General features: G+C 37.7%; 2 protein-coding genes across 2 annotated transcripts in view; both read left to right on the forward strand.

Annotated features, from left to right (window-relative positions):
• Window positions 1–11,993, forward strand: part of LOC129391328 (histone-lysine N-methyltransferase NSD3-like) — a 64,797-nt gene extending 52,804 nt beyond the window's left edge. Inside the window, exons 5-10 of the mRNA XM_055081056.1 lie at window positions 985–1,139; window positions 2,655–3,170; window positions 4,908–5,034; window positions 8,579–8,679; window positions 10,810–10,855; window positions 11,755–11,993. Coding sequence (XP_054937031.1) covers window positions 985–1,139; window positions 2,655–3,170; window positions 4,908–5,034; window positions 8,579–8,679; window positions 10,810–10,855; window positions 11,755–11,837 — 1,028 coding nt within the window. The 3' untranslated portion in view covers window positions 11,838–11,993. The remainder of the gene's footprint in view (window positions 1–984; window positions 1,140–2,654; window positions 3,171–4,907; window positions 5,035–8,578; window positions 8,680–10,809; window positions 10,856–11,754) is intronic.
• A 76-nt stretch (window positions 11,994–12,069) lies between these two features.
• The window catches only part of NSD3 (nuclear receptor binding SET domain protein 3), a 37,346-nt gene continuing 31,233 nt past the window's right edge, over window positions 12,070–18,182 (forward strand). Inside the window, exons 1-4 of the mRNA XM_055081055.1 lie at window positions 12,070–13,431; window positions 13,816–13,946; window positions 14,323–14,451; window positions 15,090–15,216. Of these exons, the coding sequence (XP_054937030.1) occupies window positions 13,341–13,431; window positions 13,816–13,946; window positions 14,323–14,451; window positions 15,090–15,216 (478 nt within the window). The 5' untranslated portion in view covers window positions 12,070–13,340. The remainder of the gene's footprint in view (window positions 13,432–13,815; window positions 13,947–14,322; window positions 14,452–15,089; window positions 15,217–18,182) is intronic.

Consider the following 18,182-nt stretch of genomic DNA (forward strand, 5'->3'; position numbering starts at 1 on the left):
ACTGTCAGCTGTTTTCCTTGAAGTGACAAACTTGCTTGTTCATTTTCGAGAAAATACCTGCCAAATTCTCAAGTTCAAATAACCATAGTTTTTCTCTTAGCCATGTTCCGTGAAGAAGTGGCCAGTTCACCTTGCAGTTCAATCACAGAAGTAGTTTCCCTCAAGGCAATCTTCATACCTGCAGCACGCAGAAGTGCTTTATGCACCCTTCCCATTTTGTCAGAAGGAATACTAGAAAGACGTGTTCAAGGGTTGAGATTTAGTAAAAGTAATTTTTACTGCTTCATCAAGGACATTAAGTAAAACTGGCTTTTTCGTTTGTTTGTTAACTGCCAGCGTATGGCTGTGAAGGATACGGCAGTAGTATAATTTGGTGTCATCACTGCCTTTATTTGTGCTGAGATGCCGGCAGTCTGACCCACCCTTGCTTTTGCCGTATTAAGTGCAAATGTCAACATCATGAAAAAGACAACATCTTGGTATTATTGCGAAGATGGTTTTGACCTTGCAGGGTCCCTGGGAGAGTCTCAGTAGCCTGTCCTCCCCTTAACCATCCCAGGTCTGTGCGCCACACTTTTATGTCATTAGCAAAGCAGTTTGACCAGCACTTGGCTTTTGAAAGTCCAAGAAAATACGGTATGCATTTTTTTGAAGGAAAAATTATTGATACCCAGATTTGTTTGTAAAAAGGTTTGAGGCCAGTCAAAACAAATTGTGTAACCAAGGTTAACAAATCTGACAATTAGCAGAATTTCTGATTTTTTTTTTCCTCTTAAAACTTGCTGTACTAAGTTTAATTGTTTGGGGTGATTTTTACAGTAACAATTGTGTTATTGGTAGATGTTGGATTACATCTTTGGACAATCTGAAAATTACACGTTTTAATAGGAGTAAACTAGGGAACCTGGCTTAGGTCCACATTTTTGGCAAAGTATCTGTGGCTGCTTATGCCCTGAAATGGCTAATAAGAATTTTTACTTACAGGTGCCCGGGAATATCACGTCCAGTTTTTTAGCAACCAGCCAGAGAGGGCGTGGGTTCACGAAAAGCGGGTCCGAGAGTACAAAGGTCACAAACAGTATGAAGAACTACTGGCCGAGGCGACCAGACAAGCCAGCAATCACTCGGAGAAACAGAAGGTGACTGATGACATAGGAACATGGTCAATTGAATGTGGACTTTAAAGGACTTAATAATTTAGTAGAGCTTTTCATACTTGAATTCAGGCAATTAGAATAACTTATTTTAGTCCTCTAAGTTCAATTTTAATAATTCATTGTAAGTGTGTCAATAAATTTTATATGTCATATAAACAACATTATAGTCCTACTGAAAACTTTATCTGCTTAATACAATTTTGGATTCTATTTTGAATTGAATTCAAATGTACGTAGTCTAGTAGATGCTAGTGAAATGTGGATTTTATCAGATTTTTATGTTTTTTCCTATTTCAACATTTTCCCCTAATTCCCCTTTATTCTTATTTAGCAAAATTGTTTTATGAAAGTAAGGTTTTAAAAATATTTAGTACTTACTCTGAGACAGGCACTGTTTTTAAGCATTTTATATATGTATTAATCCATTTAATCTTCATTACAACTTCGGTGAGGTAGATAGTATTATTCCTGTTTCTGCAGATGAAGAAATTGAGGCACAGAAAGCTTAAGTAGCAGGTTCAACCAAGGTCACACTAGTGATGGACCCAAAGATGTTTGTTGTGGTGGTGGACATACTAGAATTTTGACATGAATTCTTGATAATCTGTCTGGTCGAGATTTTTAAACTCAACTAATTTAATGTGGGCCTGTGGTGATTCAGAAATTTGTCATATTTTCACTCTAAGCTAAATATTTTCACAGAGGATTTTGATTACTTTTATCAAACTTAACACTTCACAGATTTAAGTAACAGTGTTTGACATATACTGTACTGTCTCCTTGTTTCGTTAGCTAATTTCTGGCTACCTCGGTCTAACCCCCTGGATAATTCCTAATTGCTTTGCTCATCTCACATACCTTTATTCAAAATTTTCTTACCTGTTTTGCCAATCCAAAGTCTTCTGATCAGGACTATGGAAACTGTGATGCAGGTTTATTTTTCCTCTCATACGATCCTGTTTTCTTGTGTCGTATCAATTTCCATGTGTTCCTCGGGGCTCTCCTTTCTCTGCATTCTGCCACTGTTTGCATTCTGGCACAGGCTGGCCGCTCAGCTCCAAATGCTGGCTCTGTGCCACTTACTTAGCTTTGCTGTGGTCTGTGTGGCATCCCTGAGCTTTAGGGTGTCGTCTTTAATGTTAGTGTTTTATTGGCCCCTGAAAGGAATCCTTTCTGTAATCTTTCTTCTCTCTGCCATCATCATTGCCAGCTTTTTAGGAATGTTACATGAGGAGGACGACTCCCTCTTGGAGGGACTTGTCCAGCAGAGTGGGCGACAAAGGAGGGTTTACTGTAAGAGTGGACCTGCATGTCCTCGATAGCAGCGCTGATTCAGCAAAGTCATGGAGTTAGAACATTTCCCTTGTTTGACTGCAGACCCTGAAGATGTTTATGCATACCTGGAAAGATGATAAGACCACGTGGGAAATACGTGTTGGTTTAACTGTCCCTGTTAGATTAAAGCATGTTCCATAATGCCTGTATCTTTCTTTACAGATTCGGAAACCCCGGCCTCAGAGAGAACGTGCTCAGTGGGATATCGGCATTGCCCACGCAGAGAAAGCGTTGAAAATGAGCCGGGAGGAAAGAATCGAACAGTATACTTTTATCTACATTGATAAACAGCCTGAGGAGGCTTTATCCCAAGCAAAAAAGAATGTTGCCTCCAAAGCCGAAGTTAAAAAAACCCGAAGGCCAAGATCAGTGCTGAATACTCAGCCAGAACAGACCAGTGCAGGCGAGACGGCCTCCTCACTATCAGGTACTGAAATTCGGAGACACAGCCAGAGGCGGCACACGAGCGTGGAAGAGGACGAACCACCTCCCGTTAAAGTAGCCTGGAAAACGGCAGCTGCGAGGAAATCCTTACCAGCTTCCATCACAATGCACAAAGGGAGCCTGGATCTGCAGAAGTGTAACATGTCTCCAGTTGTGAAAATTGAACAAGTGTTCGCTCTTCAGAATGCTACAGGAGATGGGAAATTTATCGATCAGTTTGTTTATTCAACGAAGGTACCTCCTTTTTTCATGGGTTTTTTGGGGGAACCTAGGTATCTAGTAAGTAGTCAACCTTGGCATTTAAAAAAAAAAAACCCCAAACAACACAAGGTCATAATTTGAATACCCTGTGTATTCACTGCACTTGAAATGTACAGTCAGTTTACTCTGTTTAAGATGGGGGCAAAAAAGACATAGGCAAAAAAGCTTTGTTTTTCTTCTTTTTTTTCCTCTCTTTTGTAATATCCCCATCTGTACTAGATTAATCTTGAGCTGTGCAGCCAAAATTGAGCTGTGCTCCCTAAAATCATGGAAAAAAAACTGGGCACTTTGCCTGTTTCTGGTTTGTGAGGTTAGTTTTTCTTAGTTGCAAAGTATGCTTCTTATTAAATCATTTCTGTCAGTTATCTGAATTAACCATTGTAATCATTATACCTGTTGCTCTGTTTGGTTGCACCAGCAATTTTGTTTGGCTCATGTTGACCTGGGATAGCTAATACATTTTAGAGAAATACCAGAATTGTGTTTGTTCTGTCACAATGAACTGTGGTGACAGCTTGTGTAATGGGGTGAAAGTAGCCTCTTCAAACGGAATGCCTCCCTCAGACAGCCCTGGGCCTCCATTTAGGGCACTTATACTTTAGCTTGAAGACTTTAAAAACTCTTTTACAACATTTGTAATTTCTATTCCATGTACCTCTTCACTACCTTTCCAGCCGACACCACAGCTGTGGGCTTGTGAATCCAAATTTAGTGGCACCTCATGGATGTGTGCTATTTTTAAAGAATTCTGTGCTTATTTCCTAACGTTGTCATATGCACATTAAAATAAATATAGGTACGCCTCATCAGTGATATATTTTCCTAAAGAAAAGCATAAGGGTCCTCTGTTAACCTGTTTCTGCCTATAGGTTCAACTGATTTCAGTAAGGCGAAGCTCCTTGGGAAAACTTAACTTACAGTCCCCACTTGGTTCTGTTGACAGCTTTGACTAGCAAGTAAATACTTTGCATCTTTTTCAAATGCGAATTGGCTTCATTCTTGGAGCTGTTTTTTATCTGCTTTTGGATACACAAATCAAACTTTGTCCCGTCCCCCGCCCCCCACCCCCACCCCCGCCGCCGCCCCAGAGAGTTCTATTTAAATCAAATTTGAGATAAAACTGACCTTTTAAGAATGAAAGCTTTAAAAATACATATACTATATTTATAAATCACTCCTTTATTTCACAGCATTAAAAATACCTAAAATGAGACAGAACTGTAATTGTCCCTGCCTTCTCTCTGTTCCAAATTGCTTATGGGGTGCACATTTTCATCATACTTGTGTAATCTAAGGATATCCTTGTCTTTCAAAGATGTGTTGATATTTTTATCTGTAGTAGGGTACTTTACCACATGAAAATGACTATAGTTCTCTTACTGTGATATGGGTAAAGGGAGAGACTATTCAGACCAGAAAATATTTTGGTTTTGACAGAAAATTAGATGATACAGGTTTATTTTTTAGTGATATTCATCATCTGGACTTAGAAAACAGGTTTTTTTCCCCCCACATAGTCTCATTGTACATTTTAGAATACATCCTGATGACTTAATAAAATTGTTCTGATAATGGCTAAGATAATAAATTAACTGCAGTCAAAGACCATATAAAATCCAAGCACATTATGATGGTCTTAAGGCATCTTTATAAGCCAATGATGCCATTTGCCTGGTAATCACCTATTTTTTAATTTGCCTTATTTTGAAGGGAATTGGTAACAAAACAGAAATAAGTGTCAGGGGACAAGACAGACTTATAATTTCTACACCAAACCAGAGGAATGAAAAGGCAACTCAGAATATGTCATCTCCTGAAACAACATCTGGTCCTGCAGGTGGGTATGAATGTAGAGTACATTCCCATTTGAGTTCTTGGTTCTGCTTGACTGTCACATGGCAGCTTTGTTCCTAAGAAACCTTTAGTTATCAAAATCAAATTATATTTAAAAAATGAAATTATAAAAGCAATTATTTTAATAGGAAAGAATGGTTTAGGGGCCAGAGGGCTTTATTGATAGTAATAGTAATAGTTATTTTTCCTACAGGAATTTAAATAATAGGATTCTATAATGAAAAGATTATAGTTATACAGTCTGTACATATCTGACTAGAAGCACCATTTGATGATCTCTCTATATGAGAATAACAGCTTTAATTTTCCAGCAGTATTAACACATTCTTACTGTTTCCTCCTTTATCCCCTGTTGGACACAAATTGGTAGATGCCCACACTCTTTCCATTATTCTTAGGTGTGCTAGATGTCAGCAGTTGAGGGGCTCGGGCCTAGCTCTCTTATAATCTTCTCTGATTAACAGATACCATGAGTTGAAAATCAAGCTACATTATTGTCGCTCAAAGAAGAAATGCCTGTATTTAGTAAGATCGTGCCTTTGGAATAGGCAAAGTAATTTTTATTAAGAGACTGACTTACTAAGGATCTTATAGAAGCTTAATTGAGTGTCTGGTGGGTTTGGTTTATATAACAGTATTACTGCTGCATACAGCCGTCAAGAAAAGAGTTAGATACCAACTAACTTGGTCATATGAAATCTTAGGAGGAAGGAGTTTGTTTCAATTTGTTCTTTAAAATTTTTTTGGGGAATCTAAGAAGTGACCAAATAATTTTCTAGAAGGATTAAAGTCTTAAGACCCAAGGTAGTAATCTTGGATCAGTAGTAACTCAGGCAAACCTGTAATTGAGTAGCACTAAGGGGTAAGTATTTTTTGTAAGGGATATTTTGAGTAAGATTCTTCTTATTATAAAAGCTAAATACAAACAATCATTATTCAGGAAAGTTCATTATTCAGGAAAGAACTTGCAGCCCTTTATTTTCAAGAAAGGACTGCAGGATGGGGAGAGGTGTTGCCATGTATGGGACAGGGCATAGTAGATAGAATGCCTTTATTCAACAATGAGTTGGGAAAGGAAGCTGCAGTAGCGTAAGGAGGGAGTAGCAAAGTCCAGAACCAGATTTGCAACTTGTTATCACTTGAAAATACTGTATAAAAAATGAAATTATAATGAAGCAATGAATAATGGACTTAGAAGATTTTGCATTAATTAGCCATAATTGAAAATGTTTGTTACCTTCCTTGATACCACAAGACTCTTGGCCTCAGTGCTCTGTAGTTAGGTCTGCCAGTTTTGTCATCTTTCTTTACACTAAACTGTTAGTAATTTGTCTGAATGTAAGTGTGATATTTAGACTAGGAGGATCATTATTTAAACATCTGCATTCTCCGAACTAGGGAGAAAGTAAATTCTTCATAGGATATTAGATTGATCTTAAATATTAAACTTTTACTTTTAATGGAGATTGTTTTTTCTGCCCCTCAGCTACTGAACATTTTATCTTCATGTAGTCTTTCCATTTCACTTTAAGTTCTGCTATGAATTTTCTTCTTTTATTTTTTTTTTTTCTCTAGTGAAAGCTAAAGGTGGAAAGTTATAATTTATATCAAGAAAAAGCCCTGTTCCTTCCTCAGGCAGACATAGTGTAATGAGATTGTAAATTAATGTTGCAGTCTTAATTTATTAGGGATGAGCGCTCTAAAGCTTTGACCTTGGTTTAAATTTGGTTACCAGCTGTAGTTGATAAGCATATTTTATCTTTTTACATGACCATTTTGTTCCTTGTGAAAATAACTTCAGTTGTTGAAAAGTCAGAAAGAGACCCGATCTCCCTTCAGAAACCAATTGCACCATTATCTCATTTGGTGTTAACTACTCATGGAGAATTCTCCAGCCTTTTCTTAGTAAATTTAGGTGCTACATAGGATGTGTGACACTGCTACGTTTCTATGGTTTGAGGAGTTGTGTCTGCATTTCTAGCAGATTTCTAAGCTATTTTCCAAATCCAGAGATGCTCACTTCTCCTCTCTTAGAACATAAACATAATACTTTTTAGTGTCTTTAAATGTAGTAGAATGTATATGTTCTTCAGGTAGCTTTCAGAATAATTTTAAGGAGTCACCACATTGCCTTATCTTTATAAGACAGTAGAGCAAATATCATTTGCCCTTGCTAGAACAATTTTGTCGTCATTCTCAAAACACAGTTTTTTGTTTGTTTGTTTGTTTTACGCAGTTCTGTTTTCATTTTCCTCTTCCCTGGTAGGTCTTGAGTGTTGATGACTATACTGAAATATGGATCTCTGGAATACTCAGGTGTCTGTGAGGGTAGGATACCTGTTGTCTTAGTTAACATTTTCATCACTGTAAGGAGAAGAGTGAGAATAAAGGACACCTTCATTTTGTGAATTCTCTGCTAGAAATTAAGCACAGCTCAGAAACAATACATTATCATCAAACTACCTACTCCTTCCCCCCCCAAAAGTAGTGGGATCCTTCTTTGTTTGGCTTTGAACAAAGGTGAGGAAAGCCCTTTCCACATAGACAAGATCAATGAAACCAGAAAATATACAGGTGATATGGAACACTTCATTGAGGTAGCTTCTGCAAGGTGATTATTATCTAGCAAGGACCGTTTAGGTGGTCCAAGCACTGAAAAGATGGAGAACAGCTGTGCTGAAGGTATCATTCCTTCTTTGGGTCACAGAATGAATCATTCTGTGATTCATTCCTGACTTAGTGTTTCTTCACATTGCGGCCTTCAATCTTAAGTTTTATCCTTTCCAAAATGGCGTCCATGTGAGTTTTCTTTCAAAGAATTTTACTGTTTAAAAATCTTCATAGTTTCTTTTTTTTCACCATTTAATATTAAATAGCTTGATAATTTGTTTCACCTAGTTTTCCATGACTAATTATTTCTAAATTATACAAGTCCCTTGATAGTCAAATTAATGATTCAGTTTTTTTTCTTTTTTTTTTTTTAATGATTCAGTTTTAGTCCCATTTTTGTACCTTTCCTGCTTTTTTCCCTTTGGTTGTTAATGATATAGCGGTAGCAAAACCAGTACCTAGCACTGTTAAGCATTTTACGTGTAGAATTAATTTATTTGTTAAAATGCAAAATACATAGTACAGATTGAATTTTGAACCATTACTTCCTAATGTCAACTGAGAATAAAATCATTTTCATCCATCCCCTCAGTCCCTTCATCCCTTCAATTATTATTACCTAAATGTGTTTATCTGCTGTTTTGGTTTGACTTTACAATTTTTAAAAATCCAATCCCTCTTTATCTGTATATTTCAGAGTGCGTTGTGACTCCTGGTCTCAACCCATCAGCTTTTACAATTTGATCTATACAATTTTTTTATGTACTCCCAAGTGTTTAATAGTTTTTTAATGAGTTATAGTTAAAAGACCAAAAGTAATGGATAAGAAAAGGAAGGAATTTGGTCAGATCTTAGTTACTAGAATGTCGGTTACTCAAGTGAGGTTTTATTGTCTGTTCGTTTGAATTATCTTTTAGGCTCAGTAGAAAAGAAGCAACAGAGAAGATCCATTAGAACCCGTTCCGAATCAGAGAAATCCACTGAGGTCGTGCCAAAGAAGAAGATCAAAAAGGAGCAGGTTGGCTTCCCACATGTAGAGGGTTAACCGTCGTATTTGTGAGTGTTGTGGCTTATGCTGGTGTCTTAAAAGAAAGAGAGACTCCCCCAGCACTGGCTTTCCTTTCCGGACTACCTAATGCTTCTGTCCTGGTGAACCCAGTGCCCAGTCCTAATACAACCATCCCTGTGATGCTGCTGCAAGCATTTTCACAGAAAACAGTCAGGCTTCGGGAGATGGGAAGCCAGTGGTACAAGACTTTTAAAGAATTCCTCACATTGATTTTGACATTTCAGTTATGAGCAATATGATTTCATGTTTTTGTGATTTTTATTTGGAACCATCATTGAGTTCCCTTTTTTTTTTTTAATTTTAATTTTTGGTTTAAGCTGCTGGTATATATTATTTTTATTTTTTAGACAGACCAAATTAATTTAACTATAAGAGTTTTATTTAAGAATCAGATAATCATAGATGATCTGGTTCTTCTGTTGGTATCACAGATTTTTTGGAATGTTATTTTCCCAGTGGAATGGCACTCACCTGTTACTGGGTTATCAGATACACACTATTTACTTAAAAAAAAGGAGGGGCATTTTGACTGAAGGGTATTCAGCCAGTGTAATCAATACAGCAATAAGCATATTAAATTACCTTTTCAAAGAAATTTTTAGAAATCGTTAACTCCTTTAACTTAAATTCACAGTCAGAATTTTTCTTAATTTGTTAAAGTGAAAGAATATCCAGTTTTATACCCAGACAGCTGCTACTAAACAAAAAGAATTGTGAATAGTATTAGTTCCAATAAGCTTTATATTTTTAAAACCACTTAAATATGGAAGAATGTGAAGTTTTCTATTTAAATTATTTCCTTCAGAATTTTAAACTTCCAAACTTAAGAGGTGATTTTGTGGGTACTCTATGATATCATCAGACATGTAAAACAATTTTCCAAGAAATAGTTAACAAAAATTTAAATAATATACTAATTTGTCATTCATTTATCATAATTAGATTTCATACTTAGGAAATTATATTCCAAAAAATCTTTCTAACCTCTTGCAGATCTCCAGTATTCCTTCCCAAAATGAAGTTGTGATTTTGCCAGCTGGTTCCCAAATTCAGTCTGTGACCAGTCAGTCTAAAATTAATAAGGAGAATGAGTACAAAAAATGGGATGGATTGTTAATGCCACTGTGTTTATAGTTAGTAGTAAAACAATACCAGTGATTGTTTAGAAGATTTTATATTTGTATTACTAATTGTATCTTATAAAAGCACTTCTGTTGTATGTTTTTTTTACTTGTTGTAAAAGAAATAAAAAATTTTTTAAAAGCTTAGAATAATCCTTAAATATTTACAAAATGTGTTGCAACATGCATATTTCACCACATCTCAGAGAAACATAAAATCCAATTCATAGCTTAAGCAGGAACTCCTCCAAACGGCATCCTTTCTTTAATTCCAACGGTTCAATCCTCAAATTACCACGTGTTTTACATAAACATTGGCAGAATAACTTCTGATCTCGCTCTCCTAATGTAGGATCAAGACACTGTTCATAAGACACTCAAGAAAGTGCTTTTGCAATATCACAAACTTATTTTCTTAAGTTTGTACTAGCAGCAAAAGTATTGAGCTTCCAGCTGTATGGAGCACTGTAGCACTCTCTACAGAGAGGGTCCTGATTCCCAGCAACTTAGATGTGAGTGCAGGCGCGGAGGGGTCTTAAAGTGGCGTGAGTTACATTAACCTGAGTATCATAGTAAGTAAAAATTTATCCTAACGTCTTTGGGGTGGGAGGGGTTTATAGCAACATCGGGGCTGGTTGCAGAAACAACCCCTCTCCTGCCTCCCAGACACTGAGGAAAGTATTTGTGTTCTTTTCATATACCAAGGGAATGGTGGGAAAGGTCCTTGCTCAAAAGCATGTGGCTGTGTGTTGTCACTTGGCATCCAGCACAGGCAGCTAGGATTTAAACCCTCCCTGACCCTGAGACAGAGAACTTTACCAGAAAATGGGACCGAGTCCAGATTTCAGATACATTAATCGCTCATCGTTACTTAGATTGATCGAAGTATTATTTTTTTCTCTCTGTTAATTAAGTGAAAAAAATTCCCCATTAATGCTGTATTTTTCTGTCCAAACAGGTTGAAACAGTTCCTCAGGCTACAGTGAAGACTGGATTACAAAAAGGTGAGTTATTATAATGTTGCTCTGCATTTCCTTGATTAAAACCAATTTTAAAGAATTATTTGTACTTCATGTATTTTTGTGTGTCTCTGTAAATCACTTGTCGCTCTTCAGTCGATAATTTGTGTGAAATTGAAGTACTCCCCTGTTCGTGTGTGTGCGCGCATGCGTGCGTGTGTGTCTTTTAGAATTGATCTTACTCTGTGCCTCCATGTGAAAAGTCTTACTTGTTTTGGTAAATTGGAGAACACCACGTAGGCTTGATACTGTTTCCAACTTTTCTCCATAAGATTCTGGGGTTTCACTGGTTTATAAACTAGGGATGTGACGAATCCACTTTTTTTGGTATTCGACTGAATACCGAATAGTAGCTATGTCAATAGTGGTCAAACATGGACTATGACAAATCAGACAAGACAACCTGATTGAAAAAAAAAAAATCTTGCCACGTTTATTTTTACAGTGCTGTAAAATCTTCTTTTTGTAGATTAAAATGATTCGTAGCATATTTATGGCCATTATTTGATGACCTTATGCAGAATCTATTTGAGATATGCACAAAGTTTAAGAAACCTTAAACTTAAGTCTGTACTTTTCTGTGTGCAATTTGACTACAGTACAAACTCCATAGCATGATTCGTGCGTTTTTGGTGAGATCAGACTGTATTTAATACCTGTAGTTTACTCTGGGCAAATTGCATTATTTAAAAAAAAAAAAAAAAAAAACACCAGCCTCTCTGCATTCTCGGGGAGAAGTCTGCAGCGATGGTCTCCGTGGAGATCCTCAGCAGAACTGAACAGCCTCTCGGAGGGAACACTGCTTGGCGGAGCTCCAAGAAAAGACATCGCGATCGCTGCGAGATTAGGAGGCCTGATTGCGTTGTGTTTCCACCATTCCACAGGGTCGGCGGACCGGGGAGTGCAGGGCTCTGTCAGATTCAGTGACAGCTCCGTCTCCGCAGCGAGTGAGGAAACTGTGGACTGAGATTCCTGTACAATTTCATCCCAGAAACTCCAGACTTGTAGTCTCCATGCAAGATTTCTTTGTCGGCGGCTCGATAAACAGTTTCTTTGTTTTCAATTTTGATTTTGCCAATCATCATTATTGGCATTTTCCTGCCTGGTTTCTTTTTCAAGACTCTGAACAATTGCTTTAACATTCAAATGATTTTTTTTTTTTCTTTTCTTTTTTTTTTTTTTTTTTTTTTTTGTCTGAGCTGGATGGGTACAGCTTAAATCATGGGTCCAGCCTAAAAACACCACCGTTTAACTTACACTGATCAATTTCAACATGGACTGTTTTTGGGTTTTTTTGGTTTTGTTTTTTTTTTTTTTTAATAAAGCGTCATTAATGCACATCTGCAGGGTTTTGCCAAACAGCCCAAACTGTATACATTACAATCATTAAAAGCTCTTATTTTTTTTAACATTAGTGCCGTTATCATGGAGAACAGCGTGGTGGCTGCCTTTGGCAGCCTGTCCTTTTTCTAGCATTTTCAGAAACTCATCGGAAATGGCGGTACCTGTGTTTCCCTTCGAAAGCCTCTCAGTACAGCACTCCTGTTCCTCTGTTAAAACTCCTTGTTAATCCAGTGATCTTTTAGGCCAAGGAAATATTTTGTGGTGGTGTTCTGGGTCCATACACCAGCAATGAAGGAGATAGATTTGTGTACTTGTGTTTTTTAATCAGCGTTAACACGGGCAGGCACCCTCATTTGTAGATGTAAGGAAACATTCAGTGAAAACCTTGTAGGATGGGATGTGATAACGAGGTTTCCAGTAACCTGAGCAGTCCAACGAGGTGCACATCCTCCTCCACAGACCGTGGCCACACACCAAGTGCTGCTCCCGTTCAGCCTTTGCGGATCTTCATGGCCTCGGGAGACCTGTTTCTCCATGGTCTCTTCTGGACTGCACACTTCCACCATAGCTTGCTGGGCTGATGTAGATGTCTGTTTGTTGTATGGAAATTTTGGGGGAAAAAAAAAAAATCCAAAACACAAACTGTGGGTTGAAATATTAACCGTCTCCTTGGTTCCTTGGTATTCACCGTGCCTGATCTGCACATTTCATCGTGGCTGTTTCTGTATAGCCTATACTGCATTAGCCCAAGAGATTGTTGCTTTGTAACTTTTTGCACTATTGTTTTGGCTGGATTTGTATTACACACCGTTTTAAAAAAAAAATTCCACACTATTCTCTGCCTTTTTTTTTTTTTTTTTTTTTTTTCATATTTATTCCTTCCCTCACCAAGTCCACACAGAGGCCTCTCATCCAGCTCTTCGTGATTTGGCTGCACTTGAACATTGTCTGTTTACAGCCCTCAGCACTGTGCCTCCTAGATGGCATGACGTATGTAGCTGTGCTGCAGCACTTGTAATGGTCACAGTAAATGCCCTTCACCCAGGAAGGCTCAGATGAACAATTGTGAACATCCAGGATTTATCTGGGGGGCAATAATCAACTGAATTGCAAAATTCGGGGGAAAATGGCACTATCCGTGTACGAATCGAATACAAATCAAAGATTTGTCACATCCCTAATAAAAACAAGATGGAGGTGTCTCTGCGACCATATTTGTAAGCTACACAGTGTGTTGGGTTTTATGTCTTCCCCCTCCAAATTGAATGGTTCTTTGGATTGCTCCAAATCGATCAGCTGTCCTACAGTTTTGATAGAATTGGTTTTTAGGTTGGAACTTGGGCTCTGTTGCCCGAAAATAGCTTTAGAGCAGGAGCACGGAATTAAGTGTTTTAATAGAGCGGTTGTAAATTACATCACTCACCATCAGGAAGGTCAGAAGCTTATGAAATTTCGACTCGTGACTTCAGTGTTACAAAGAGAGCTATGCTTTTTTTCACACTACAGATGAGTTTGGGGAAAGAAAATATTCTCCCACAAAAAAATTAAAACAACAAACTTTAAGTACTATTTTAGGATTAATTTCGGTGTGTTGTATTAAGGTGCCAGCGAGATTTCAGATTCCTGTAAACCTCTAAAGAAAAGGAGCCGCGCCTCAACTGATGTAGAAATGGCTAGTTCCACGTACAGAGACACGTCTGACTCCGATTCCAGAGGACTGAGTGACCTGCAGGTAAATATGTCCCAGGGTCTGGGCGCAGTGTTGTCTCGCTTTGCCAAACCAAGCAACCAAGTAATGCTTTGCCTGACTTTTTCGGCGAGAACAGGGAATTTTTTAAAAAAATGCTGGTAGTAAAGAAATCATTTTGGTCATTTTGTAACTTACGGGTCTCTTAATTTTGCTGATCTCTTACATAACAGGAGTGTGGTTTTTTAATTGTAACAGTTTCTCTCAAAACACCAGACATTGGGTATCCAGGGGTTTTAGAAAGAAAGGAGGAACAGGTTGTGTGAAGGTTTCTTTGAGCAAGTCTTACTAGGATTTTCGTAGCACCTAATTTTGAGTAAACTTTTGTTTTTCTTAAAAATGTGTTCTGTTTTCCATGTAGGTGGGCTTTGGAAAGCAAGTCGATAGCCCTTCAGCTACTGCAGATGCAGATGTTTCTGATGTGCAGTCCGTGGATTCAAGTTTGTCAAGAAGAGGCACTGGAATGAGTAGAAAGGACACTGTATGTCAGGTAGGCAGGCAGCCTGTCCTGCAGCTTGAAACAAAGGCTGTAATACCCTGCCGGTGATACCCTTCCCTCCTGTTGGTGAGGGTAGTATCTTTCTAAGTTATGATACTACTTTCAAGCTACAGATCTAAAAGCCACTTCTGGCTCTTTTCTTCCCTTTCGGAGTTGGAATACTTATTATTCACATGTAAGTGCCAGTCTTCATTGTGATACTCCCTTATTAATTGGAAGTAAATGGCAGATGGATGACTTCAAAAACATCTTCTTAAATTGAAGTTGGTATTAAAGTTTTTAATGTATATTTACCCTTTTTGAAAAATACTGCTTTGCACTGTGAAGAAAAGTTAAAGTATTCAGATTCCAAAGAAGGAATCATAAAAGATCAAGTATGACTGTTAAAACTTTATACATATTGGGTCTGGAAATAGTTATCTGGTTCAGTGGTCCTAAAAGTAAGGGCCAAGGACCAGCAGCATTGGCATTGTCAGGATGCTTATTGGAAATGCAAATTCTCGAGCCCCACCCGAGACCCACCGCATCAGGAACTGTGGAGCCAGTAATCTGTGTCTTCACAGACCCCGCAGTGGTCCTGATGCCTGCTACAGTTTGAGAACAGCTGGGGTTTTTCTGCCATGTTACAGATCTGTGAAAGCTCGGGGGATTCTCTGATTCCTTGTGAGGGAGAGTGCTGCAAACACTTTCACCTGGAGTGCCTGGGATTGACATCATTCCCTGATGGAAAGTTCATCTGCGTCGAATGTAAAACTGGTGAGCGTCCTGGCAGATGTGAGAAGATGGGGGTGAGGGTGGAGAACGTGCAGTGCCCGCATCTCCCATGACATCACACTCTCTTACCATGTTTATGTAGCTCGTATCTCCTCTCCCATAGCTATTCCAACAAATTAAGACCATCCAGTGATTAGGCTTCCTGAGATCAAAAGAGCAGTTCGTAATATTATTGTCAGATTTCCTCCCACTAGTGCCTTTACTGTAAAATCTGTCAAATCATCGAGATGTATTTATGTTTTATCTAAAGAGCTATTCAAAGTCTGTAGAGCGAATTATATTTCAGGTGGGTTTGAGATTTTTGTGCTCAATAAATTGGTTTAAAATCCCTTGACTTTATAGACCAGAATAAGTGTCCATCACAGACTATAACCACGGGGATTGTATTTTTAGTGGAAAGATGGAACTATCAGAAATTGTTTTTAAAACATGGGGGTTTTGGAGTCACCATTTATTTCTTGTACCCCATGTATAGACTGCCACCTGTCAAAGTAACTTACAGAGAAAGAAATATATAAGTTTATATTTCTTCTCTGTGTAGCCATGATTCTAGTTAAGTCATGGAAAGCAGAAAATAGAATTGTTTAATTTGTACCAATAAGGTAAGTGAAAAGTCACCTGGAGATGGCCTGGTAGTGCTTCTAGGAACCATGTTCACATGTTTTTGTGGGTTTTGTTTTGGTTTTGCTGTGAGGAACTATGAGCCAATTGGATGTCAAGTATTTACGACATGCTGACCTTACCTTTGATGCCTTATTACTTTCCTACTCCTTTCCTCCCGTTATTTGGATTCTCATAGATACTTATTTTATTTTTTTTTACTTGTAGGCCTCCAAAAATCCTTTGTATATTCTAAATTCCATTAGAACAGTAACTTTTTTTTTAACCAAATACTTTCTAAATGCCAGGTGCTCTTAGTACTAAGCGTTTTATCTTCTTATCTCATTTGCTCCTCACTACATTGTGAGATGGATACTATTATTGTTTCCATTTTACAGAATGTGAAACTGAGGATTAGAGAGTTTGGTTTCCAGCCTTGCCCAGAGTCACAAAGACACACATGGTGAAACTGGGGTTCAGGCCCAGGAGGCAGAGCTTGACCCCAGAGTCCTTGCCCTTTACCATTGCCTTCTGCCACCTTGACTCAGTAGGATGGGGATCGTATATCACACATCCTGACTACACACTCACCTACATACACAGGCCAAAATTAAGCTACACAAGCTGTTTTAAACAAATAACTTATATTTTTCCCTATGTAAAATATCATTTTATTTATCACATTTAGACTCTGCAGTAAAGCTTTTGAACAGTTTGCCAGCTGGCAGCCTCAGGGTCAGATTATCTGCACATTGTTTTATTTGGCCCTCAGAATGAGTTTTGAATGTGTTAACATGGATCAGGCACATACTCCTTGTTCCCCACGTTCCCTACCAGACACTTTTTCTAAAACCCTGTCACTCAGTCATTGATGTAATCTGCCTGGCCCCATTAAGCATTCAGATTTGCAGCCTGATAAATTACTGATAGGAAGGACCATGTATCTCAGTATTAAAACACTCTTAGGACGTCTCTTCTAACTCTAGAATCCAGCAGAATTCTGCCAACAAAGGTTCGATATAATCTAATTGGGTACACAGCTAACAGAAAATTTAAGAAGGAAATTTGCTTTAAAAACAATTAAGTAGAACAAAGTTGGAGGACTCACACTTCCTGATTTCAAAATTTACTACAAAGCTACAGTAATTAAAGCAGTGTGGTACTGGCATAAAGGCATATAAACCAATGGAATAGAATAAGGAGCCCAGAAATAAACTCACATATATGGTCAAATGATTTTTTAACAAGGGTGCAAACACTGTTCAATGGGGAAAGGATAGTCTTTTCAATAAATGGTGCTGGGAAAATTAGATCCACATGCAAAAGAAGTTGGACCCTTACCTTATACCATACACAAAAATTAATTCAAAATGGATCAAAAACCAAAACATAAGAACTGAAACTATAAAACTCTTAGAAGAAAACCCCAAAAAACCCCAAATAACCCAATTCAAAATTGGGCAAAGGACTTGAAGAGACATTTCTCCAAAGAAATACACAAATGGCTAGTAAGACATGAAAAAATGTTCAACATCATTAGTAATCCAGGAAATGCAAATCAAAACCACAAAAGTAATTGTTTTTTAAACTGCTTTTGATATATTTACTATCACATGAAAATCAGTTTGATACCAATGTGGTACACTACCAACATAGGAGTGAAAACTCAGATTCTTCAAACCATTGTTTAAGATCATTTACGAAGTCTTTTTTCTTTTATCAAAAGATAAAACACTTCACGTGTAAAAAGTATCACAGGATACATGCCTGATAAGTTCTTATACTGCCACTTTCTGTTGTTTAAGACAAATGTGATTTCTGGAAAGAAAGCATTTTCATTTGCCCTTTTGAATAAAATGTGTAACAGGCAATTTTACTTATTACTTTTTTATTCTAAAGGAAGACCATGTGCTAGTGAGGAGGGAGGGTAGTGGAAGCATGCTCATGCTGGAGCTCTAAATGTAAGTCTCACAGGGGTTTATAGCTCAGTCAGCTCTGTTAGTGTGATGGTACCACTAATTACAACAATTTTCATTTATATTAGACTTACTTTGATAATTATGCAAGTGAAAGCCTATTTCATTTTTACGTAGGGCAGTTTATGCATTAGGTAAAGTCAAACCTTTTAAACTTTAAAATAATTTTCTTTTAATTTTTTAAATTTCTAAAAGTTATTTTTTTATGGTTTTTTAAAAAATTTATTTTATTTATTTATTTTTGGCTGCATTGGGTCTTTGTTGCTGCACGCGGGATTTCTCTAGTTGCGGCAAGCGGCGGCTATTCTTTGTTGTGGTGCACGGGCTTCTCATTGAGGTGGCTTCTCTTGTTGCAGTGCACGGACTCAGTAG

This window comes from Physeter macrocephalus, chromosome 20, assembly GCF_002837175.3.
Source record: "Physeter macrocephalus isolate SW-GA chromosome 20, ASM283717v5, whole genome shotgun sequence".
NCBI classification, from domain to species: Eukaryota; Metazoa; Chordata; class Mammalia; order Artiodactyla; family Physeteridae; genus Physeter; species Physeter macrocephalus.